Source organism: Elaeis guineensis, chromosome 3 (genome assembly GCF_000442705.2).
Source record: "Elaeis guineensis isolate ETL-2024a chromosome 3, EG11, whole genome shotgun sequence".
NCBI classification, from domain to species: domain Eukaryota; kingdom Viridiplantae; phylum Streptophyta; class Magnoliopsida; order Arecales; family Arecaceae; genus Elaeis; species Elaeis guineensis.
The window spans coordinates 115,229,514-115,255,947 of record NC_025995.2 but is presented as its reverse complement, the minus strand read 5'-3'; the positions used below and the strand labels follow the sequence as shown (position 1 = coordinate 115,255,947).

The following is a 26,434-nucleotide window of genomic DNA, read 5'->3' as shown; positions in this document are numbered from 1 at the left end:
AACATGTCATCAACAAACATTAGCACCTCTCAAGGAAACAAATAGCATTCCCACCAGAACAAGATGAGTAATCCTGACTAGATTCTGATATCTTAAGTCTGTGGGGGTGAAAAAGACCTTCGAAGTCAAAGCTAACAAAAACCAAAACGATGTTGAAGTAAATTTCTGCAAGCAAATTATGAATTTGATAAACAAAAGGAAGCAAATGAGACCATATGAACCAAAACAGAAAATGGAGAATTATAACCAGTATCAGAATAACAACAATGGGTATAAATGCAGTATATAGATCAATCAAATAAGAAACTACATGAAAGTGACTGGAGCTCCGGAATTTTTCAGCCCAATAAACAAAATATCACATGCAGCAATGGCATAATTTTGAGGGAAATGAGTTGAAAACATTGTTGAAACATTTTGAGATTTGTCAGCTGGGACTAATATATTGACAGAACATCAGCTTCAGAATAAATCTCCTGCAAAAAGAGCATTATATATTCAATTCTATGCACCTAATCATTCCAAGCCAGATCATTCCACTTATTGCATCTGCTCAAACATAATATAAGAAAGAACAAGATATTGCCTTTTTAAGCCACTGACTTGCAACCATCCTTCTTTTTAACAAAGCTGAGTAAAGAAATTCTTTTTAATTCTTTCATCTTTCATAGATCCAAAAATGCCAATATCTTTCTATAAAAAGTGCCCAATTTGCAAAAAATACAAATTGCAGAACATTGTAGCTAAATTAGTAAACACAATGACAACAAAATAACTCTTTATAGGACTCTTATGAGGAGTACACAAGAAACAGGAGTTCTTGTACTTTTGGAGTCAGGATTTTCATTCTGGAGTTACCACGCTTCCTAAGTGGAAAAGGACTTTCATTCTGGAGTTACACACTTCCAAAGGTCGGGGTCCAACAATCAGAAAATTTCCACTCAATGCCAGTGGATGGTGTGAGATTCTCAACAGTTTGTATACAAGATAGAAACATAAAGACCAAAGAAGCTAAAAAAGAGCCATTGCAATTTGTAATATCTGAAAAAACGGACCGTTTGCTATAGATTCATAAGTTAGGAAATATGAAGGAAAAGAGAAGGCTTAAACAATAAAACAAGAGAAGAGGGTAGACAGCATTTTTTTTTCTTTAAAAAAAAAACACTTTTCAGGGAAGATTATGTGATCTTTGGAACAGTCTCCAACACATGGCATTAGCTAATAGATATACAGGCTTCCTTCATAGATTCACTAATGCACAGAATGTCAGTGGTTTGATAAACACTTCAATGGCAGAACTTTGGAAGGGTAAACATCAGATTTTGAAACAATTTGGACTTCTCTAACCAACCTCGATATTGTAAGAAATGCATTGATCATTCCGCAAATGCTTAAGTTCGATTTCACTTTGTTTAATTAATAGGAACAATCACTAGGGATTTATTTTCAAGGTGGTGGTCGATAATAATGGATCAAGAATAAAAGAAATTGGTTGATAATTCAACAATTAAATTGCAGAGACTACTGTTGCCAATTTTTGCAGGTTTAGTTCAGAATCAAACTAAGGACATAGGAAGTCATTTGAAGACACTAAATTGGATATTTTACAAATTATGATCGAGGGATGACCATCTAGGAAATTTAGCGTCTATAAAAATCTCATCACGTAGTTATTATTTTTAAGTCATTTGGAAGTTTCTTTTAGTGTCATAATGAAGTTTGTATGTCCAGATAATGTATCAGTTACAAAAGGTTATACAATCATACTATTTTAAAGCAACCAAAAGTTTAATTTGGAACAATGATATCATGTTTCACAATTTTTGCAAAACATTAGTTTTGAATCTGAAACATGCATGTAACCAAAACAAAAAAACTCATATAAAAAAGAACAGATAGCAACCTGTAACTAAATAGGTTGGCTGCAATATACAGGAATACACAGAATAAATGCACATCAGAGTAAATCCAGTACCTGAGGAAGGGGAAGCACAGCAAGAATGTCAATTAGGAAGTATGATGATATATATCGCTTGGCTATTGCCGACGGATCTTCCACCAAAACACCCCTTCCAAAGACTCTAGATGGAGGAGCAATAAAACCAGTTCGAAATTGAAAAATGATATGAAGTATATAGAAAATATCCGTGAAGAAACGCAAGACGCTTGCTGTGATTTCCAACTTTCTATCCAATTCAAGGCAGTTGCCCTCATCATTGATTACTGGGATGTAAAAGAACAAGGGGTCGACAGACACTGCAATTATACAGGATATGACAAATACTTTGTTCCATTTTTGAAGAAATGATCCTTGAGGATCAAGAATTTTCTTTCTAGACTTTATTTGCTCTGTAGATGGATTACTTAAAGACTGATAGCCAAAAATGTTTCTGATCCATTCAAATCCTCTTTGAATTATCTTTATTACCGAACCACATGTTATCCGATTTTTCCCTGAAAATGTCCTCTCTGAACTCAGGGACCGCTCTGAATTCCAGTCCTGCAGCCTGCACTTAGAGGAATCAGTACAACAAGAGGCCCATTGCAAGCCAGGAAAAACATATGGCAAAGACTGAAGTATCATTATAATCACTATCAATTTATAATGTACGAGCAAAATTATATATATGTTGCCATTATCTGCATCTAAAAACATAAGATAGCAGCATGGAATATGAAAAAGCAGAGAACCATGACTAAAGCTTCACAATTCTCACAAAGGTAAGATGGCTGTTTAATAAGCAAAAAAGGTTCATGGCTAAAATAAACCTAGTCTTTCCAAAGTGCTTCTGGACCAGTTTTCCAGCATTGTGAACTATCTAAATATCCCTCTTCATTCTACTTCTTAAATCTGGACTGTCTTGTGGAAATCCCACCTCATACATGAGATGGGTTTAGCAAAAGCAAGTATTAGTTTATAGGTGCAGACAGCATTGTTGAAATGATTGTCTATATGGCTTGGTTTGTTATCAAGTGTACGTAGTATGCATAAAAAAATTTTGCGTATTAAAAGATTTGAAATTAAGATCATAGGATATCTGAAACATCAGCAAAATAAATATTATTTTCCAATCATTAGCACTCGACTCACTTGGCCAGGCAAAAAAAGATTCGCTTTAACTAACCATGATTGGTGCAAGTAAAGAAGACAGTCATCACAAGCAAGTAGGAGAGTTTAAAACTCATCCTGTATTACAAACACAACTCACTAATTGGGGTATCTCTTTCTTTATATGGTTTATGAGTCAAATACTCAAACTTAAACTCTCCAAATATGATATTATAATAGGAAACAATAGAAATGTATCTTAAAGAAATAAATCCATTTCAACTTATCATAATTGGTGCAAGTTACAAAGGCAGTCAACACTAACAAGTAGAAAAGGTTAAAACCCAATCAGTATATAGAATAAATATCATGGAATGGAAGCATACTCTTGCTTTATTTGGATCTATGTTTTTCTACAAAATTTGAGCCAAAGTTGGATTCTTGAAATATGATATTATGATGGAGAACACTGATAATGGATTCCACAGAAGCAAACCAAGGATGGGTAAATTTAAGTATATTCTTGGGTTCAATTATAATTTGAACTAAGATAGAATGTGATATCATCTTCCTGAATTGACATTTGCTCGTTCTCAAATATATTTTATGGTGGGGAGAGGAGGAAGTGGCAAGCAAAAGGTGGAAGCTCACCACCAAGTCCACAACTAATTTAGAACAAAAACTAAAGATAGTACAAAGTTATAGATACAAAAGAGGATGGAAAGACATCCTTGCTTCTAAAGTACATATATCTCTGGGCAATACATTAAAGGCATAAACAGAATGTTGCCTACCAATGGTACGCTCCTTTCTTATTGGCTTGTCATATCGTACTAACAAATATATGGTTTACCATATAGAATGTTTTTCCCCTTCATTCATATTATGAGTTGTTTTTAATGGCATGCCCTCAGGTTCACTCAATTTCTTGCTGAGTAGCTTACAGTGGACCTACATGATCCCACCTCTTACCAAATGACCTCAGGCCTTTAAGCAGGTAATATTTTCTCTACTCCACTAACTTATCTCTCTCCTCTCACCAAATACTCATAGACCAGGCCTTATGCCTTGTTCAACAGTTGAGGTCAGCAACAAAAGATTAGAAAGAAATTTTGGCTGGACTATAATGGTGTAGGCAGAAGAAATCTTAAATGATGACAGCAATGCCAAGATTGTAAGGGAGACAAATATGAGGATGAGTGCTAGGAGTTGCATGTGCATGCACAAGCATGCATACACAGAGGAAAGGAGGGAGGGATAAACGACAATTTCCAAGTAAAGATAACCTAATGTTGGGAAAAGCACTTGCCCATCAAATAATGATCAGGATCATGCAATTGTAAATTTCTAAAATAAGTTCCACACACCATTGATCATATGAAATTAGGGCGATTATAAGTTTTCTTTCATCTAAGGATTCAAATCTCAAGGACTGGTACTGTATCAATGGCTAGCAAGCACAGTAAAATCCTCAATAAGGGGTAGCACACCTCAATGTGCCTTAATAGAAATGAGAGGGGGAAAAGAAAGTGTACTGAGTGGTTCAAGGTCAACACACCTATATACAACATAATATAGTGACAGGGTTCAGTTTGTGTTTGCCAAGGACTAAAGCATATCAACTCCTATTATACCAGTTCATAGCCAATACACTATGTACTAGTCAGTAAGGGCTGATGCACCTGAGATTGCAACCCTTACTTTTGTCATCTGCTAACTTGATAGAACAGGGGCGACATTGTAGTGGTTAAAAAGGATTATAAGAACCAAATATGGTATTAAGAGCAACTTAGAGGTAGGAACTGTCCGGTCGTTATCTGTATGTGGACAGGCAAATTAATAGTGGATGTAGTTAAAAACTGCAATTACAATTACTTGCATTTTCTTTTAATGATAATAAAAGGGCCTTCTGTTCCTTGTTTTTTTTGTAATGAAACAAGCAGAAGACTCAAAACAATAACAGGCAGAATTCTTAGATATCAAGAACTTCCCACCAAAACAATGAAGGTAGTTTGACCTGACTGAGGCAGCTGTTTGCTTAGTGAAAAATAAAAGAAGCCACTTTCTGTTCCTCCAGAGGAGACAGCAGAATATCCATTTTCAACTTGATGAGGATGAAATAATGATGGCAAGGTTTCCCCTTAAAGTATTTCTTTTTGGTTTTTGCATTCAAGCTTTGAGACATTAGTTGCTTCCTATGCTTGTTGGTTGGGCTGTTTGATTTCTTTTGCTGCTCTCTCTCTCTCTCTCTCTGCATTTCTGAACTCTCTCCCACCCTCCTTGCTGCATTTGTTTTGTTTCTTTTTGTTATATATTGTACATTGAAACAGGGTGGACTTTCCACTTTTTCAGCTTTTTTACCTTTTTTTTATTAAAAAAAAATAGAGAGAGAGAGAGGTTTTGACCTGATTGATAATGCCAAGAAGGCAGACCACATCCACAAGCTCCTCTTTTTAGATAACCTTCCTCTTTAGACCATTTTAAGAGTCTATATAATCACTAACCCATGTGATCTCCTCAATAGCAATATTAAATTTTAAGATTACCGTATATTGTTCTAAAGATGGAAACTGCTACATACTTGGTAGCAATCCCCATGAGAAAGAATAATGACAACTTTTTAGGTACTTTACACCCATATCTTGAATGTGAAGTGAGATCCAGATTTAAAGAAAAAAGGGCCTTCATTTGTCCTTATGCCTGGCTCTTTTGTCCGTATTATCTTGACCAAATGGCTAATTGAGTCTTCCACCAGCAGCTTCTAATCCCAAAAACATGACAAAGCATTACTCTTATTTCTCAGCATACCTAGGATCTAGAAAACATTATTTTTAGCTTTACATGTTATGAATCAAACTAAGAAAGCATCCTAGTACACAAGGCTCCCGCCACTATAGGGTCCAGGGAGGGTCAGATGCAAGTAGCATTACCCCTATGTGTGGAGAGGTTCTTTCCATGTTTCGAACCTGTAACACCTAGTTCACAATGGAGCAACCTCATATTTACACCAAGGGCCACACTCTATGTTATGCATCAAACAACTAAGAAAAAAATAAAACAAAATAATTACCACCCCACCCCAAAAAGAAAAAAATGCTCCCTAAGCTTCAGGTCTTCAACTAATCTAACTAATTATCCGACAATAAGAAGACATAAGGCAATAAATTAGCATAATGCTTTGCTTAAATTTTTGTATTCAGCATACTTCTTTGTGCAAAATGTTTTCTCTTGCATTGCAATGTTTGACAGACTCACTTGATAATACAATAAGCTGAATATATTAAGCATTAAATTGAGACAAGCAGTCTGATTTGATAAAGTTATCAGGCCTTGAATGATCCCAACAAAATTAAGAATACCTTGCTCACTTTTCTTTAACCACCAAGATTATTTTTAGCTAGAATTTGTTTTATATAAGGTCTACAGTCAAAATTGCCTCCAGATTAAATTGTAGATCCTATAAATGCATTTTGCTATGCAAATGTACTATTAACTTAATTAAATGGTTGGTTTTTATCTTAATTGACAACATTGCTCAAGAACTTGGTGTGACATTTTTATTCTTGATGAAGATGAGCAAAGAAATGGTTTAATTATTCCTAATTTGATTATGTGTCATTTAATTAAAACAAAGAACAAACAAGATCAGACTTTGCTGGTCAAGTGTTCTTTTTATACCCATACACTAAAAGAATTCTTTTTGATTGTTCAACATCAGAAATAAACTTAACAAAAAAGAACTGTTTAGCTCCAAATACCAGTTTCAAAAAATAATTTCAATTCCAGAAATTTCAGCTTGCAAAATTGAGGTCTAGCGGTCCACCAAAATAGAACGTCTTCAATGCTGCATTGAGGAATAAAAATCTTGTATTTCCTATCCATGCTCTGAACACTAGCAACCAGCAAAATACCAGTTATTTCCTTATGAGTAATGTGGGCAGATTTTTTATTTTGTTAACCAAAAGTTAGGAATTGAAATCAGCAAGAGGGCCAAGAGATGGACATGCATTGACACCAGGGATGAAAAAGACTAACCTCATAAATTTCTCTTCCTGATGATTCATTACTTCAGTTTTCTATTGCAATATATGCCCATATAAGAAACCCAGACTTTAGGCGTTCAAATATGACAACGTTCCATATTGTGGATGCTCTCTGACTGCCATCAGAAATCACTCATATCAACCTTGAGAAAAGGACAACTAAAAAACTAGTAATGTAACTGAGTTGCAACCAAGCACTGTATAAATGCTATAAAGTAAATGAGATAGAGCATGTCAAGAAGGATTGGAGAAATATTAAGTGCTGCGAAAACAATATGTATGCTCATTCTTCCAGTGTAATTTTTCAGCTCTATGCATATTCAGTTTGATAGAATACATGACACATTAATAGGGCTATACAAATAATTATTGGGTTCACCAAATTATGCAGCTTCAATACGTGAGTGTTGATAAAAGAAAAAGGAAAGAGGCCAACATAAAGACTGAAATTTATAGCAACTGCAACACTAGAGTAGCCCACATAAAAACACGATGCGTTAGTGCATGGAAGCAAGTATGAAGTCTTCAATGTCTGCAGGAAGGTATTTATTATGTTGAGCATCTTTCATGCTGGGAAAATCCAGTCAAAGTTCCAATTCAAACCATGCACATGGGGCAACAAGGTGTATCAAGCCACTTGGCTCAGAACTGTGCATTCTTGCCATTTAAAGAAATATGTTAAACTTTCTTTCATGTCAGATAGCATGCTTCCCAGTTATCAAGCATCTAAAAAGCATGTTACCCATGTAAAACATATGCAATTTCAAGCACAAGCCTCCATCTGCCAAAGAAAAGGGTTCAATCTTGTACGGAGACTTCTTGACCTGAACTCTGGCACCGCATCATTTGTTTTGATTGGATTAAGTCATTTTTTTCATAATAGTTTTCTTCTGCTTGGGTAAGTCATTTGAGTCAAAAATTGGCTAATGCTCTCCAGGCGCTCTTGAGAAATTTTGTCACAATAACGATAGACCATTAGGTGCCTCACAGTCCCATAGCTGAAAAAAAAATTCTGCTAAAGCACAATACAACAAAACTTTGATCCAAAACAGTACTATTTAATGGCTAAATATGTAGGATCAAGCAACATCCTAAATCACGGAGGTTTGCCCAACATGCATTCTTTAGCAAAAAGCTGAATGACGTGCAAATGTGTTATCATACTGTGTTCTACATGACTGCTTAATCATTTTAATGTTAGGACACTTGAACACCCAACATGAAGTATCGAAATCTTTGAATTCAAAAAGCACCCGAATATCTGACATGCTAAGTGATCTGCATTTTTTTATAAGATTACACGTTTCATCTTTGTTATTAGGCTAGGGTAATCAACATGATGGTCAGCACATTGAATTTTTGCGCCTTCCATTAGCCATATTCTCTCTTGCGCCGATCAGTTTTGGCAGAGCCAAGGGAAACTACAAAGATAATTCTCATCTCGGATACTATTTATGGTCACATATTCATTTTTGAATTCCATTCATAAATTTCCTTTTTTAATGAACTAGTCTCTTCAGTATTGGTCATGTGTTTGCTATAATTCCCTTCAAGTTATTATTAAGTAACGTTTAAAAGGAAACCTCATCAATTAATGCTTTAAGATTTTGATTAGAATGGTAGAAGCCATCACAACAAGCAATCAAAACCATCAGAAATCAAGGGGCGGGTAAGTAGTTCAAGTCTCTATACTCCCATTCACCTGTCCAGCAGGGTCAATGGACCCATTTCCAGTTTTTTAAGCAGCCCTTTCGCCAGTAAGTAAAGCTAGCGAGACGGGTTTTAGGCCATTGGTCGAAAAAAATCTACTAAAAACTAGAACCATAACAACAAAGCATACTCTGATCATAATGTTTGAACCTAAAAACTCCAACTTGGAACAGATTTCTTTAAATCTTGCTCTAAATCCTCTTTGTCCCATCAAACAGGCACACTAGAAACAAAGAATTTATTATCTGTATTAAAGTAATTTGCATTTCTTAAAAATAGGCAGCAAAACAAAGAGAGCAAAAAGATCAAAAAGAAAGAAACAGAAAGAAAAGATCAAAAAGAAAGGGAGAACATGGAAAAGAAAAGAATCGAAGAAAAAATACGAATCCAAGACGGAACTCCCAAGAAACTCGGGGATCAGGAGACGGAACCCTAGCAGAGGACTACACGGAAGGGGAGACGAAGAATACCCGTTATCTCTCGCCGATCGGAGGAGGGACCGAGAGGAAGAAGTCTCGCAATCGCTCGCCGAAACGGTGGGGTTTACCACTTCTTCCCTTCTCTTCTCCGGTCGACGTGTCGATCTCCGATTATTTTTTAAACTGAGACATGTCGCCAGTGTTTAGACTTTGAAGGAGGAAGCTTCGCCGAGACTTCTTGGGTCGTCGGAGCGACGGGAGGCTTGGTCCGCTCGGACCGACAGCTGGAGACTGGGCCCGCGACAGGCCCCACTGCCACAACGCTGCTGTCCAACGCCGTCAAGGTCAGTCACGGGAGGGCAGCCATTGGCTGATTGCTTACAAGAACCGGGATATGATATCCATAAACTGCCTGTTATGAGTTATCCTGGCTGGTTTAGTTCTTTTTTAGTTTTTACGAGTCGCAGCATCGCTCCCAAGTCACCATCCCAATTGTAGCTTCGCGCGAATCCACCGTTCGATCGCGCCATGGTCGCTTCGGGAGCTGTACCGTAACAAGTTTGAGTGCTTTGAGAGATGTGCGGAGCGCGATCCAATGGTCGGCGATACGAAAGAAGGCCATTTATTCTTTCTAGCCAACGATACAACCCAAAACCCCATCATCCAGTCATCTTGATTTGAGAGTACGTGCCGGATTCTTAAAGCGGGACATTTATGGGATATTTACTGGTACACACACGTGTATGTATGTATGTATGTATGTATGTATATATATATATATATATATATGCCGGATTCTTAAAGCGGGACATTTATGGGATATTTACCAGTACACATACGTGTGTGTGTGTATATATATATATATGTATGTATGTATATATGTATGTATATGTATATATGTATATGTATGTATGTATGTATGTATGTATATGTATATGTATGTATATATATATATGTATGTATATATATATATATATACATACATATATACATATGTATATATGTACATATATATACATGCATATGTATATATATACATACGTGTGTATGTGTGTATGTATGTATATATGTATGTATGCATGTGTATATATATACACACACACATATATATATATATATATATATATATATATATATATATATATATATATATATATATGTGTGTGTGTGTGTGTATATACATATGTATGTACATACATACATACATACATACATATATATATATATATATATATATATATATATATATATATATATATATATATATATATATATGTATAATTGATCATAAAAAAATAATTTATTATATAATAATTTATTTTTAATTAATCATAAAAAAAAATTTCAATCCATTTTTTTCTATTCGGCCTTCAGTTATCTTGTTTTTCTCATTTCTGATTCAAGTATCTGTAAGTTTGTTGATGTGCTGGCTATTATAAATGTGACATGTTATCCCCATAAATCCCTCTTTTGTTTGTTCTCCATTTGCATTGTATTTTAAATTTTTTTTTGTTCTTGTTTTATAGGTTCACGATCTTCTATTACATTAAATTGGCTCAAATAATTGTTGAAGCAAAATAAAAAATTTTCATTTCTAACGTCATTCCGATATTTGGTATGGCATTAGGTAATAGAATCGTGATTTCTCTAGTATTCCGGAAAAATGGATTCCACTCCTAATGAGAGGAATGGCCATCCCCATCAATAGGAAATGAATGAAATTTTTTTGGTGACCAACTGATTAACAATATTTATAATATAAAATAATAATAATAAAATATTTTATATAAGTTAGTAGTATAAAAATAAATAAAATAAATAATTTGATTATATTTAGGGATGATAATTTTAGACAATTCATCGGAAATTCAATTAAATATGAACCGAATGGGATTGATTTTATTCGATCTATAGATTCTAGAGAAAATATCCGAAGTGGATTTGAATAGATATGGATAATAATATATCTGGCTCTAAATCCAATTCAATATAATATTAATATATATATATTTATTTAAAATTATAATTATTTTTTAATATTTATATACATCCAATCCAACTCATTCTCTCTTGCCTATCCCATCCAATTCAATTTGTATCTTTATTGGATCTGATCTTAGGTGGATATGAGAGAGATATAGATAAAATAAATTTTAATCATGGAATAGATATGGATATTGACCATCCGCTCCATATCATCCATAAATATATGTCATCCACCGTGGGATTTGGCGAGGTCTATTGGACCTGGTCCAAGCACCAATTGGACGCTGGCTAGAGAGGTTACGTTCCAGCGAAGTTGTTTGAGGGTGGAAGTGGGGAGGTGGCGTCAGAGAGGCGGGGCGAATCAGATGCTTGAGTGGTGGAAATTAGAGCCATCCCTTCGTCCAGTAATTGGATTTTTTGTGGATGTTTATGCACGTGTTAGCTTGCAGAAGAAGGTGGGGGGCGGAAAAGTTTCGGTGGGGTTTCTCTTGGATGGGGAATGCCGTTTAGTTCGGCGGACGTAAAGGACGAAAAAGAATCACAAAGAGGAGGAGACCGGAAAGTATGCAAGTCTGTAGAGGGAAAGAAAAAAAAAAAAAAAAACACATAGCTGACATTTCTTCGGCTGGACCAACGTCTCTGCTTCCAGACCTCAAGGCCGGCGTCAAACAACCTTAACTAACCTTTGATGGAATATTCTATATGTTTTCTCTCGAATTTTATTCTAAAAGGAGATACTTTTGACAATTGGATGCTGGCTAACATCTTCCTGCAAGTTTTATTTGGCAGGCATCTCGTGATTCACATCATACATTGCATGAGGCGATGATTTTGGTGAAGAAATATGGAAGGTCGTATGCTCTTTTTTTTTCCACTGCCGTAACGTTGCAATCCAACGCCATCAACGCCAGTCGAGAGAGGGGAGTTATTTAATAATTAACTGATTAATAATTTTTATAACAAAAAATATTAATAAAAATATATTTAATATCAGTTACTTATTAGTAATTAATATATAAATAAAATAAATGATATAATTAATATTGAAACAAATTTTTATTAAAAAATAATGGAAATATCAAATAACATGCATTATATTATTATTATTATGACTATTTAAAAGATTTTTTGTGTGTTATATACTAGCAAATGAGCATGATCTAATACATATTCATAAATGAAAAAATTTAGTTAACTAATTTTAAATAAAAACAATAATATATTAGATAAGATTAAAAATAATAAATTAGAATATAAAATATAAAATAGAAATATTAAAAGAATAATTATATATCAATGTGATATAAAATACAAATTTTTTTAATTAAAAATATAAAATATGAAAAAAAAGGGAAACAAAATGCTTAAAATTATAATTAAATTTTAAAGTCATAATTAATATATTAAATTTAGAATATCAAATATAAATACAATTATTTGATAAAAAAGTTGATAAAAATGAAAAATAAAGAGCATATCAAAATTATATGTCATAATTAACTAAAAATAAAATAAATTAAAAATTAAAATAATGATCATTAGTCTCGCAATACTTATCGGATAAAAAGTTTATCATATTGGAACAACAATACAGTCGAAGACTTAAATGATTATTATTACAAGATTTATTTATACTCTTTATTCAATGATATATTTAGATAAATAACATAAAAATTAATTATATACTAATATATAACTAGCTAAATTAAATATTATGATAGAATTATTATCCATTTTCCATGCATTCTTTCATTTTGTGTCCCATCAACGGAAGGGGAATTGTGCTCCCAATTCCCTACCTTGCATTCTTGTTCTATTATTATTTCTATTTTGATTTTTCATCATTTCTATGAACCAAATATAGCATTTATGAATTTTGGTTATTTTTCTATCCTTTAATCAAAGGGAAAAAAATAGAAGTCTGAAAATTTGATCCCATGGGATGTGATTGCCTATTTTATTTGAATGTTGACATCTAAGAATTGATGTAATGACTATCCATGCATGTCTGTCAATTATGGCCGGGAAAGATGGGCAGTAGGCTTCCATGCATTTGATGCATTTCTTTAAGCAGTTATTGTTTTACTTTCAACTCGATTATAGGCTGCAATGCAATTGCTTGCAATTAGAATTGTAGCTGTAGAAAGGGGTCTGGTTTAGTTGTCTATAATTGAAAACTACAAATATAATGATATTTAGTTATTTAATGTGGAAAGGGATATGGTGATCCTGTAATTGAGCTAGTAAGATTACATCTGAAAAGTTTATTATTCCCATTTTATATTATAGTATAATATTTATCATATCATTTTTATAATTATAAAGGCAACTAATATTCCTATTATACTATCATTAGATTAGTACAACAATAATCACATCAATATAAAATAATTTGAGAATATAATATATATTTACAAAATATATTTTATTATATACAATTTTAACTATTATTATAATATCATGATAATAATATTATTATAGTATATTATTGTTGTAATACTATTATTACTACTACAACTACTATTGTTACTGTTGCTCTATCACTATTGTAGGATGGTATTATACCTCTACTGCAAGGACACAATGGAAAAGAAAAAGAAAGATTAAACTTGGTCAGGCGAGCTGTCTGAAAGAGCTTTCTCAGTTACAAGGAATCTTGTAATTGGAGCTGTGGCTGATTTTGGCTGTAATTTGAATCACACAGTTTCAGCCTTTTTTGGCAGTTGAATTGGAGTTTACAGGTGGAATTACAAGCTTTCAAAAATTTGTTTTGGGCACCCACAATTCATTGAAGCTAACCACAACTGCGGCCTGCAAAATCTTCTAATTGGAACTTCATCCACTTTTTGCTACATTTACAATTACAAATTTAGACCTTTTTGGTAATTAAAATATAGCCTACGATTGCAATTGCAAACACCCAAAAACTTCTTTTGGATGCATGCAGCTCAATTTCAATCAACTACAACTATAACCTGTCACTTGCAAGCCAACAAAAAGCTACCAAGAGATTTTAACCAAAATGTGGCTGCTGCCTTTACCTGTCATGGCTCTTGTTGGTACGACTATTCCCATTTTAAGAAGAAGGTGCAGAACAAGGCCGCCGCCATTTGTTGCTGGTCTTCACCTTTATAATTGATCAGTGAGCTGAAAAATCCATCCGCTACAACTCACATTCCATGTCCATTGGAGTTGTGCAAGAACACGAAGAAACATAGGAGAATGCAACGGGGAACAACCAAGGTGGTAGAAGGGGATCAGAGTTAACCAATATTTCCCAACAAACCAGGACAACGTCAGCTCAAGCTGCTTGAATTCTGGCCAACAGACCAGCTCAATAACATGGCTATTCATGAATCAATGATATAGATCCAGCACAAAAAAAAAAAAAAAAAAAAGGAATGTAGGAGATGCTATATATTTCAAGAGGGTGACATATATTTGCATGATTGTTCTCTAGTTCAACTAATAATTGCCAAATGATCAGATCAAAAAGGGAAACTCAGAGTCCTGGCAAGGATGGGTTGAACCATAGAGCAAAGAGCTCACAAGAATTAATCATGCAACATGGTTAAGATGATGACAGACGTCATTTTACAATATGCAGCAATAGCATGCAAGAGAACCAACCATTAATCGTGCCACTAGAATATTGGCTCGGAAGGAGGTTATTTATTGTTCACAGTGTACCACTGGATATTCTCCAGTTATTTAGAATAGCCACTGCAAAATTCTACAACACTTCATGGAGACCAGTGGGAGTCATCAGCTATTGTCCTAGACATGATAATATGAGTCACCAAGGCAAACTGAATATTCATTCAACTTTAACATCTCAATATTTAGAGATGCCAGCCTTCTACTTGTGATCAGTCTACCCTAGAAAGTGAAGTCGGCAAAATGGCGGCATCAATCCTGTTCCCTATGATTCTCTTCATCAGATTGAGAGCAGGGTCCAGTGATGGCATCAGCAAAGTATTCCTCAACTGAAAAAAAAAAAATCAACATAGAAAGCATCAGCGTCTCCTTGAGTTTGGATGCCACTTCCTAAGAACATGATATATCCTCTCAAAGATCTTTTTGGGAAACCAAACTGACACCCCATGAGATTAGAAAATTGGCACAAGACAAATCCTCTAATTGAATGAGAAGATGAAATCAAAAGGACATGATAGGCTCAGCTTACCTATATCTTCCCGTTCTGGAGAGTCAAGGAGGATGTCAGAGTCTGATGGTAGGAATGGAGAGCCAGTGTAGTTTCCCAGGGCCCCAAGATCTGCCATGAATCATACATAACTTAGATATTAATAGAAGCAGAAAATTAAAAAAGGTTTAAATAACAATTAGCAAGATAATCATATTATCACAACCAGAAGGTCTCTTATAAAGTTCGCATGAGCCTCCAACTCTAGGTACACAATCTCGGCATTGGACCTCATACCGATACATCGTCAGCACAGCACCGAGGTTGGTGCACTTGGTATGAAACTCAGTTTGGTATACTGACCCTTGGAACAGCCCCCATACTGAGTACGGTAAGGTATTCCCTGCACCGGTCAGTACACACTAGTAGGGCAAACTTTGCTCCAGTTTTGTAGGGTAGTGTTTTTGATATCTCGATTAATCTTGGCATTATGCCTTCACATTTCATGCTACCTTGAATTGATAGACATGTCGTGAAGGATTGCTGGCAAGTGTTTTAAAATTGAAGTGAATCAGTAATATACCATTAAAGCAGCAAAAGTACCTCCCAAATTTGCGAAATCTGCGGTCAGATCTGTAAGACTGAAATTCCAAAATTGTCCAAATGATTTGAGGGAATCCCTGGAGGATCCAACCCCACCATCTGGTCCTAGTTGCAACCCTCCTGTGTTCGCTACATCAGATGTGAAGTTTGTATCAAGTGCAGATACATCCATACCCATCCCTGATAACTCCGATGGAGTGAAAGGAAAATGATTGCCTGATGCCACTGATGCAGGACTCACAGCCATCTCTGAGATGGATGACATTGCACTACATGGAGGACCAACAGAAGCTGCATCAGGTGCACCACTGTCCATCATGATGCTTCAACAAAATTCAAAAGAAAAATTTATTAGAAATGTCACCCTAGGCCAAAGATACATTGAAATCAAATACAAGTCTATGATTAAAGTTGAGTACAAATAAAATTGGAAAGATGACATTAAAATTAAATAACATCTTACAAAATTAAAAGAGCCATCAGAAGGCCGTAAGGTCAGGGGAAGAAAATGACACCCTACATCTACTAATATAGATGTTGTGTATCGACTAAAAGACATATAACAAACCAGCCGATGACTGGGCAAGGATGGTATCAAATGGATCTAACCCATTAAATTAACAAGACCAGAAGCTAAGTGAAATAATCAATTTTTTCAGTAGAGTTCTTTTGTCATAGGAAGTATAGACATATACCAATGAAAGATACCTCTATTTCTTTAAAAGCTAAGCTCAATACCTGAAGATAAAAGCTCAAGGGCCAGTCTCCCTTTTCTTGCTTTTTGAAACCTTAAGATGTAAATGGATGATTGATGTCTTTTTGTTCTTCATGGAAGGGTTGTGATCTAACCTTTACAACTATAAAGGTCATTCCCCAATTAAAAAGAGGTGTAGAAAATTCCATCACAGTCTCATAACATAAATAAATCTGGTCTGTGAACCACATTCTATTTTATCATAAGAAAATAAGAAATGAGAAAATGCACTTACTCATTGCCAGAATTCATACGAATGGGATGAAAACTGCCTGGAGCAGGAATTCCATTAACTACATGACAGCTCGATGGTCCACAACCCATAGGATCAACATGAGGTTGGCCAGTAGCTGCCATTGGAGGTTGCTGAAGGACTGGGTACCCAATAGGCAAATTATTAACTGCACTGCGAACAGGTTGACATTGAATAAGAATGGTAACAGCAGGTAAAAATATTTTTATATTTGGATGATTGCTGAAAATAGCAAAGATAGGTGCATAAACAATAAATTTACGAGTGTTTTGAAGGATAAGTGGAAAAGATAAATTGGATAGCCATAACATTGTCTCAGTAACATTGGTGACCATTACCCCATGGGCTAACATTTTCATGAAGTTTTAACATAGTTTTGCGAAATTTAAAAAGAACAATTCATGTTACAATCTTCTCCAAGCTGATAGGAAAATAATTGAGTTGCCACACTAACACAAATATGAATACATTTTTTAGGGCAGTATATGCAATCAAGTTGCCATAGTAATAGGAATATCAGTGTCTGCCTGTATGTGCAAGCACACGTGTGGGGTGATTTCAAAGGGTATATATACAATAAGACCTGTTTGTAGGGGTATACAAGCAAAAAATCCCAAAAGAAATCAAGAATATTCATATTGACTGATGATCGAGCTCTTGTTATTATTATACAAAGGTAAAATTTACAAAGCTGATGCAAATAAAAGGGAAATAGCAGACTCATACAGATCATGATTTTGATTGGTAATAAAATAGTATCATATTATCAACAAATTCTAAGCATGATAAAATTACCAAGAAAAGATACTCCACTGATCACTTGCTAGCTTTCAAAATTTTATAGCAATCTCTATAATTAAAAGAAACTGTCATGCTCAAAAAAGCAAGAGAAATTACCAGGCATGGGGTGCATCCCATTTTGCATTGGAGCCAGTGGAACTTTAGGTGGCACAGGGTACTTCATCAGATGGTATTGGTGCTCCAGTAAATGATTGAACAAGATGATCTGTTTTTTCAGTTTAAGCCTTATATAATAAGCTCTGAAAAACTCAGAGTTTTCTTCTTCCAGTTTCTGCCATACTGAAAAGAAAAGGGATATCAGACCAAAACAAGATGAATATTGTACTGTCAAGATGCATTGTCCACACCCCCCCCCCCCCCCACCACCCCAAAAAAAAAAAAAAAACTAAAAACAAAAAAAAAGGAACACATCTGACATGAACGTCCAAAAAGCAGACAAATGCAATTAGTCATAAACATAATTTTATTATACACATGCAACCAAACTTTCAAATGCTTGAAAATTAAGAATTTTAGATAGCATATAGTTGACCAATCAGGGCAAACATCACAAGAAAAAAAGCTTCCTATGATAAAAGACTTACCTAGTGTTGTAAAACCAGGTTCTATTCTAGCACGACTGGAGAGAGTCCTAACCACTTCCCCTTTGCTCATATACAATTGTAAACAGCGTTCTATCAAATTTTGGACCTAGACCGATAAGACAGAGTAAGGAGGTAACCATATAAATACAAAAGGAAAGATACAGATTCATATGGCCTAACTTTTCAGAATTAGCTTCAGCAGATGTGATAATAGAACTAGTTGAAACTTATAGTAAGCCATCTTACAAGTTCAATATCTTCACGAGAAACCTTTCTGTTATCACTGCTTGCAATGGATGCTGAACCTGAGTCCGCTCCAGGAGCATCTGTAGTAGGAGGGTTTTGCTGGTTACCTTGCAATTCATGTGAAGTTTGCGATGATGGCTGTAATTCTGCCGTGCTCTGAGGATCCTGTAAAGACTGATTTTCATCCATCAAGAGGGGAAAATATGTAGATGGTAGAAGCAGAAAGAAAGAAAAAACAGAGCCATAATGTTACAAATAGATATTGATTAGCGGCAAAATTTAGCATGCATGCACGACCAGTACTGTTTGTATATGTAGAGTGACTACATTGCACCACAAAATCAAACTTCTTTTTGTAGTATAAGATGTATTTTACAAAGAAAAACAAGTGCCACTGGCTTCAACCAGTTTCTGTTGATCATCTCACATCATTCAGGTTCGTCTGAGGAACAGACATCTTTCCAACGCAAAATCATCTCACATCATTAACGATTCCAAAATTGCAATGACTATCAAACAAAAAAATGTAAACCTAGATTATATCTTTGAAGATCTAAATCGAGAAAGCCCACCATCCAAATTAACATCTTAACCAACAGCCTCTCCGAAAACAGTGCTACTTTTAATTGTTGTTCTTTATTCAGTATCAATGGACAAATGGGTGTGTTTATATAATACATCGATATTATTTTTCTTGTTGCAACTGTATGCATGAGTAGAGAGTAAAGTTTTATAGAAGTCATGGAGTTTCTTCCAAATATTAAGTTCTTGAATTTCTATGAGTAAACAATATGATAACTTACCATGCAGACTTAGTCCTGGCTAGAGGTATTACAAGGTCTGATGCAGAAGGCAGGCATAAAGACAAGACTCATTGTAAGCTCATTTTTCTTAGCATTAAAAACTAAAAGGTGGGATGATATGATTTACCAAAAAAATAAATTAACTAGTTTGATCTTGTCTCAATGCATTCAAGATTCTCCATAGCATGCCATTATGTGCATTTGCTATAAAAATTTGAGTGCTAAAACATGAATGCATACATGGAGGTTGTTTATCAATGTGATTCAGGAAAAGGAGCATTCTGAAGTTGGACTTGTTGCAGTGTAAATATAGTATTGAGGACTCAGATTTCTGCAAAAGTAGATTTTAAATTAGAGATGATTTACATATATACTGTTTAATTACTCTCCATGGAAAAATGGTTACTTGGTACAGATAATGCAATAGAAGTGACAGTTGCTGCACCATTCGGTGCAAGAAACATTCACACAAGCAGTAGATCTCACAACCACCTCACCTGTGAGGCCTTCATTTCATTTCACCGCATTAGTTTATCTAGGATCACCCAATGCACCAATGTGGAGATACTAAGCAATCTGTGGTACTGTAGGATATTTTTCAGAGTATTACATGCTCCATATTTATTGCGATTTTATCCTGGAGAGAGAGGGGAAAAATCAGTAACCGTATAAAAATCAAATGAGCTGGTGCTTTGGTGGTTCAAACAAAATTGTCAAGACCAAAATTTATCATTCAACAAAACTTTCACACATAGGAATGGCCAATGCACGAGGTCCCATTTCTATGGGGCCTATGGAGGGTCAGATGTAATGCAGCCTTACCCCTACATCTAAAGAGACTGTTTCAGTGCCTCAAACCCATGACACACAGGTCACAATGGAGAATACCTACCATTGTGCCAAGGCACACGCACTAACTCTCACATATGTGGGGAAAAAAAAGCTGAAGAAATAAAAATCATCAAATTTGAATATTCTCAGTGTATCTTCATATGCATCAAGAACATCCATACCAAATAAAAGTAGCATAGAAAAGAAAACTAAACTGACAGATCTGAATGAGAAGCCAAAATGGAAATGTAATTGATAACTTAACAGTGAGATGTTTCTTTATCATGCAGAACATCAAAAGGCTGTCTAAATTACTGAACCCGTGGAAATGTTTCCAGTTGAGCTGCACTTTTCCAGTTGAAATATGTTCAATAACCAATTACAGATGTTCCATAAATTTGTATGTTTTATTTCTTGAATATTATTATTTTGCAAATAGCATGTTTCCACTCAACTTATTTTAATTAGTTATATAGCTCAAGATATGCAAACTGCTACCTTTTGGTATAATTAATAATAGATGTTCCAATAAATAATGTGTTTTGTCTCTTGAAAATTTTGTATTGCAGAAGCATTTTGCCACTGAACATAATATCACTATTTATATAGCTTAAAATATGCATGTATATACGCATAATAAATCTTATATGTATGGCCATGCGAATAATCCTATTTTATGGATTTGAGAGAAACAAATGCTCTAGAAATAAACATGAACAACGCATTATACAGGTTCAGTCAGTCTATATCAAGCCATGATTCATGATAGAAAATGGCATTAACAAAAATATGCTAGATGGAAAAGAAGGACAAAGACATTCAGGAGCTATCATGGTTCAAGATTCAGAAAGGGTCTGCATCTAGATATTCAGGGTGCTAGGAACTTTCCTAACACTACTGTTGTAACCAACAAACTCGTTAATCCTTCGTAGTCCTCCCTATGGCTGCTTCCCAAATCATTATTTCCAAGGTTCACATGCTCTGTAATCACAGTATGCTTCATACCGAAATTTTGATTGATTTCCACATATCTCATTCACTAGCACAATTGTAATACCGAGATTTCGATTGATTTCCGCATATCTCATTCCCTAGCATAATTGTCCGCATAATTAATATGACAAAAAATCAAGGAGACCAGAACAAGTGAGCAGTTCTATGAACAGGAGATAATGAGAACAAAAACACACACAAAAAAGAAAAAAGCAGAAACATCTACCGTAAAACCTCTCGTTCATAAAACATGATGCTGGAAAAGTAAAATCTAACAATCCACATTTGAATATTGATGAAGCGACATAGAAGTAAAGTCAAAGGATTATTCTCAGCTCCATGCTTCACCATCCTAATCTAAGAAAAATGCATCCTGTCCTCACCCTCGTAAGATTATTGAGTAATTTTTAATTTGACATAAAATTCTCAAATTTGCTCTTCTTCTTTCTCTTTTCTCGTGAATAGACAAGGCGTCTCTCTGAAAAAAAAACCCTGCGAGAGTTGCGTTTTGCAAGGAATATGACAGTGATATAGGAGAGTCCCACTGAGGTTTGTGATGGAGAAATCTTCATCTTCAGTAATTAGAGATCTCCAAGCTAATGGATGTAGACACTTAGATGGACAAGGCAACCTATTAAATGAAGTATGTTGAAAACACCGTGGGGCTAAAAACATCTAAAGATCTACAGAAAGTAACATACTCCCTTGAAGAAGATTACTACTGTATACAAAGGGATGAAATTGTGGTAATCAATTAGTAATCTTCATAACGGTGCTCACAGTGTTACTGACTGAAGCACTTCAGCAAGCTACTCATCTACCTCTATCACAAGCTACCTACTTCCCATACTGAGAGGAATTTTTTTTTATAGTAGACAAAAGATCTCAGAACCACAAAAGACCATTAAAAATCGACAAACTGGAGCCTATAAAAATCAAAATAAAAGCCATCCATGGTTCAAACTACGCGTGTCCAACTTTATAAACTTCAGATGCACTCTCATACATAAAGACAATCTTGTGAGACCCAAATAATCAGATTCTAATCCACCACAACTCTCTTACCTTCTCTGAATCAAGACAAAAAAAAAAAAGAACTTGAAATTATTTGTAGAAAAACGAAAACAATCGTTTAATCTCAACTCCATCATCCAGGGTCTCCCCATCTTTTGGAGGGGAAAAAAACGAAATCAAACGAAAAGAAGCGAAAAAAAAAAGGAAAAACAGGACAAAAATGTTGGTGCAAAACAATCAGCCATCCTAAGTCAAGGACAATCCCGTTCCCGATCCTTCTAAAGATTTTCTCGAATCTAAGCTTACCATGGAGTCGATAGAAAGAGAGCAGATAAGAAGAGACAAGTTTTCTAGGTTTTCTTTGGGCCAAACTCCGCCCAGAGCCCTCTCTTTCTTTCCGTCTCCAACGGCGGAGAAAGAGCGGAAAGAGACGGACGAGCAACAAAAGGGAGAGGAGAGGAAATAGGAGGAAGAGGAGAGTAAAAACGGCTTTCCATCTTGGTTGGGCTGCTGGGATTTATACACACGCGACGATTTTATCTTCTTATAGTAAGATTTTTTTTTTTCTTTCTTTTTTTTTTTTTAACTAAAGAGGAGGTATACTTGGGTTTTGGCGAACACCGGAAGTTGGTGGAGCCTATGAGGCAATATAATATGGTTCGTGGCTTATCGGCTCGGCGGCTCGGAAGCAGCAGAAGTCGGCTAGATTTTTGGAAGAGTGGTGGTCGTCATTAATAGTAACCGCGGTTTCGGCGTGAAAGGCTAGACGCTGGGTCGGGTCGGACCATGGAAGTCCGAATAGTCCAAATCTGACATCACGTGAGATCATATTCATGTGGTCCAAAAATTTAACAAAAAAAATGTTGATTGACAATTCCTGATTTTTTTTTTTTTGATAGATAAAAATTTCTGTTTAGATCTGAATTAGTTGAGATGACACTAAAATGCTCCAATTTATACTAAAGGCACATAAAAATTAAGCCAATTATATTCTAGTTGATTAACTATGACTTATGGAGATAAAAAAAAATTGTTGGATCACATTGAGAATTTTTCTATTTTATTGACTGTAAATTTTTTTTATATTGATACACATGCATATATATATATATATATATATATATATATATATATATATATATATATATATAATATAATAGCCATTTATAGAAGATATATTATCCAGGAATCTAAAACATAGAAACATGATTGTTTGAAATTCCAAAGTTTCCAAATAACTCTCCAAAATATGTATCTAAAAATTACAACTCGGTGACTTATTAATAGTCATGATAAATCATTGTGAAATCTAAAAAATAATTTATGAATCTAATATATCATTTAGGTCTAATCGGTCCAAGACTTCCCAACACTATTGCTACATGTGAAATAGGGTCCGCCGTGATGGTAGGATTCTTAGGTAGCATGTTCCAAAAAATATGGACATGATTTTTTTATAGCATAGTAGGTTATCATCCTTTTCTCCATTAAAAAAAAAAAAAGCATATGGATAGATTTTAGGGTATACTATATAGAATACATGATATTAAGAAACAACAATTTAACCTAATAAAACAAGAAAATAATAAATTTAAAAATATGTGCATGCCTAATTAAAGCTATATGTTTTAGGTTGGAATAAATCTTGAGGCATGTTTGGTTCGTAACGAAAATTAAAATTAAAATTAAAATAGATTGGAATAGGAATTAAAATAACTATATCCCTGATGTGTTTAGTCCATAAGCAGAATCAAAATGGAGTCTAAATTCTAAAGAAAAATAAAAATTAAATTTTGGAGATTGTAACATTTTTATCTTTTAAAGTCAGAATAGAAATAAGACTCCATTCAATCAAACAGTTTGAATGAAAATTAATTATTTTTTTTATTCAAAAAAAAAAATCCTAGATGGTTTAAATCCCAAATCAAACATGCCTCAGGGTCAGGCCTTGTGTCACATATGCAGCAAGAGCTGGAGGAAAATGCTCGAGGAACTTTGCAACCTCCAATGCATTGGCCTTGGCGAGGAATGATCAGAGCACAACCGACAGAATGTTCAGCCAAAATAGACTAAAGACCATTACAAATTTAAATTTCAGTCCAGTAAATTTAGAAGGGCGGATGTTCAGGAAGAACAACAAATCTAAACAAACAAAATCAGGATTTTTTTTAAAAAAAAAAAAACTAAATACCACCAAAGCATGGCCTGGATAAGAGCCATGGCCACAAAGTCGAGGCTACGGTCTTTGTTTCTACCTTGGACTGGTGCTGTAAACTAATCTACGGTCTATGGACCCATGTTGTGTATTATTACCTTTATCATAATTTTAGTACAAACTACATAGCAGGTAAGCTTATATTTTACTCAAAAAAGCGCCTCATAGCATCGTTAGTGCATGATTGGCTGCGACCATTTGAAAGTGATTTCATGCCCGTACTAGTAATCATCTGATACTGAGGAAACAGGCAATGAACATTGTTTATTCTTATTGAAAAAAACGCCATTTATTGAAAAAAACAGTCATCTAAATGGCTGTTTTCCTACCAATTAAGATTTTTTAAAGTAGATTTAATAGATACACTACTTTATGTTTCTTAGTCATTTGCCAAAGAGCAAACACCAAAAATGGGTTCCTGAAAAGGAACTCTTTATATGAGCGAGATGAGAGGCACCACATTTACCTTACATTCTGCTTTTAATAAAATTTTACTATTCCAACATTTCATTCATTTTCTATTTTTTTTCGGACTTGAAAATAATAATCAGCTATTTCGTTGAGCCATGATAAAATTAGTCAGTCTATTTATAACAAAATTTTTTCCAATTACCAAAGCATATCTCAGATATCATCTCATTCAGGTATTTTGCATGCAAAGCTTGCCCATAAATCATAATGTGAAGGATAAGGAGGCACGGATCTGTCTGTCCCTTATTTCTTGAAGTATATTTTTTTTTTTTCTAGTGCTCGTTATATCAAATCAACTCTTTTTGCCTCTACACTTCATATATATGGATTTCTTTGTTGTTTAAGAGGTTATTTGGTTGGAGATAATCTGATATAAAAAAATAATTTTTATGTCAAATAATCATGTTTGACATGACAAAGAAAAAAAAAAGATAATAAAAAAATTAGTGGACCCTATGCTTATTTTTTGAAAAGAAAAGATAAAATAAATATTATAGAGGATTGATATTTGATAAATTTCTAAGTGACGGTAATCCATATTTGACAAAAATATTCTCAATAAAATTACATATGTAATTATTTGAATTTGTTTAGATATCTCTTTAAATTCATTCAATAAAAAATTTTTATAAAAAAATAAGATGGAGATGGTATTATGTAAAGGGCTATGTGATTATAGTCATTACATAAAAACTAATTGAAGATAACAATACTATCTCAATATTAAAAATTATTTTATATTAAAAAATATATTTATAAATTTAATCATATTTTTGCATAGATTTACTTCCTATCAAATATAGTAACTTCTTTTATGTGTTATTTTTTAAAATAATTTTTTTATCAATTAAATATAATAAAAAAAATTATATAATTATTTTTTAAAATAAATAATTTTTAAAAATTATCAGTTTACTGACGTATCCTAACCAAACGGTTTCCTATTCTGATATTTTGCATGCAAAGCTTGCCCATAAATCATAATGTGAAGGACAACGGGGCATGAGACTGTCGGTCCCATATTGCTTTTTTCCGGTGCTCATCGTATCAAATCAACTCTTCTTCCCTCTGCACTTTGTGTACGCGAGTCTCCTTGTTGTTTAAAGTTTTTTCTATTTTATTTTTAATTTCATATCCTCTGTTGATGTGGATGGAATGGAAGCTCAGAAGAATCCAAAACTCCTCTTTTTTTTTTTTTTTTTTTTGAAAATTATCTAGCCTCGGGAGTAAAAAGGAATACCACCAAATATCCAATCAATCAACCAACCAATCAATCAATCAATCAATCTTCTGGCAGCATTGCTAGTTTGAATGGCCCTCACACGACGCACATCGCATTCCATCTCAATCTTGCACGATCATGTTACCACTTATTAGAAAGCTCACATGAATGAATGAATGAAGCAGCTCCATTTTCATCTCAGTTTTCTCAGCTCCTGGCATGTTAGATGTCTGGCTTCCAGTTTCTGTCCGGGTCCCTGTCTGCACGAATTCTCTGTGCCCCATTGCGCTGGA

At 34.4% G+C, this 26,434-nt stretch overlaps 2 protein-coding genes across 6 annotated transcripts in view; both read right to left on the bottom strand.

The window, feature by feature from the left end:
- The window catches only part of LOC105040706 (cyclic nucleotide-gated ion channel 1), a 36,776-nt gene extending 27,313 nt beyond the window's left edge, over positions 1 to 9,463 (bottom strand). Inside the window, exons 1-3 of the mRNA XM_010917361.4 lie at positions 9,273 to 9,463; positions 7,085 to 7,208; positions 1,976 to 2,507 (exon numbers count right to left, since the gene is read on the bottom strand). Coding sequence (XP_010915663.1) covers positions 1,976 to 2,507; positions 7,085 to 7,113 — 561 coding nt within the window. The 5' untranslated portion in view covers positions 7,114 to 7,208; positions 9,273 to 9,463. The remainder of the gene's footprint in view (positions 1 to 1,975; positions 2,508 to 7,084; positions 7,209 to 9,272) is intronic.
- Positions 9,464 to 14,859: 5,396 nt separating this feature from the next.
- On the bottom strand, positions 14,860 to 22,739 carry LOC105040707 (uncharacterized). Of its 5 annotated transcripts, none has more exons than XM_019849563.3 (9): positions 22,540 to 22,739; positions 19,893 to 20,032; positions 18,593 to 18,766; positions 18,347 to 18,452; positions 17,859 to 18,041; positions 16,944 to 17,109; positions 15,935 to 16,277; positions 15,394 to 15,483; positions 14,860 to 15,193 (listed from the first exon to the last, which is right to left on the bottom strand). In XM_019849563.3, the coding sequence occupies exons 2-8, from the start codon at positions 19,905 to 19,907 to the stop codon at positions 15,394 to 15,396; spliced, it is 1,077 nt and encodes a 358-aa protein (XP_019705122.1). In that variant the 5' UTR covers positions 19,908 to 20,032; positions 22,540 to 22,739; the 3' UTR covers positions 14,860 to 15,193. The 5 variants fall into 5 exon arrangements, with proteins under 5 accessions (XP_019705122.1, XP_010915664.1, XP_010915665.1 ...); XM_010917362.4 differs by having other exon boundaries at positions 15,955 to 16,277; positions 22,540 to 22,735; XM_010917363.4 differs by having other exon boundaries at positions 15,955 to 16,277; positions 18,593 to 18,757; positions 22,540 to 22,735.
- Between the last annotated feature and the right edge of the window lie 3,695 nt (positions 22,740 to 26,434).

Bases quoted from the DNA above. Each gene is read 5' to 3' on its own strand.
- LOC105040707 (XM_010917362.4), bottom strand. The intron at 16,278-16,943 runs GTAAGTGCATTT...ATTTTGTTGAAG, and splicing joins CGTATGAATTCTGGCAATGA to CATCATGATGGACAGTGGTG. The intron at 15,194-15,393 runs GTAAGCTGAGCC...TTTTTTTTTCAG, and splicing joins TCCAGAACGGGAAGATATAG to TTGAGGAATACTTTGCTGAT.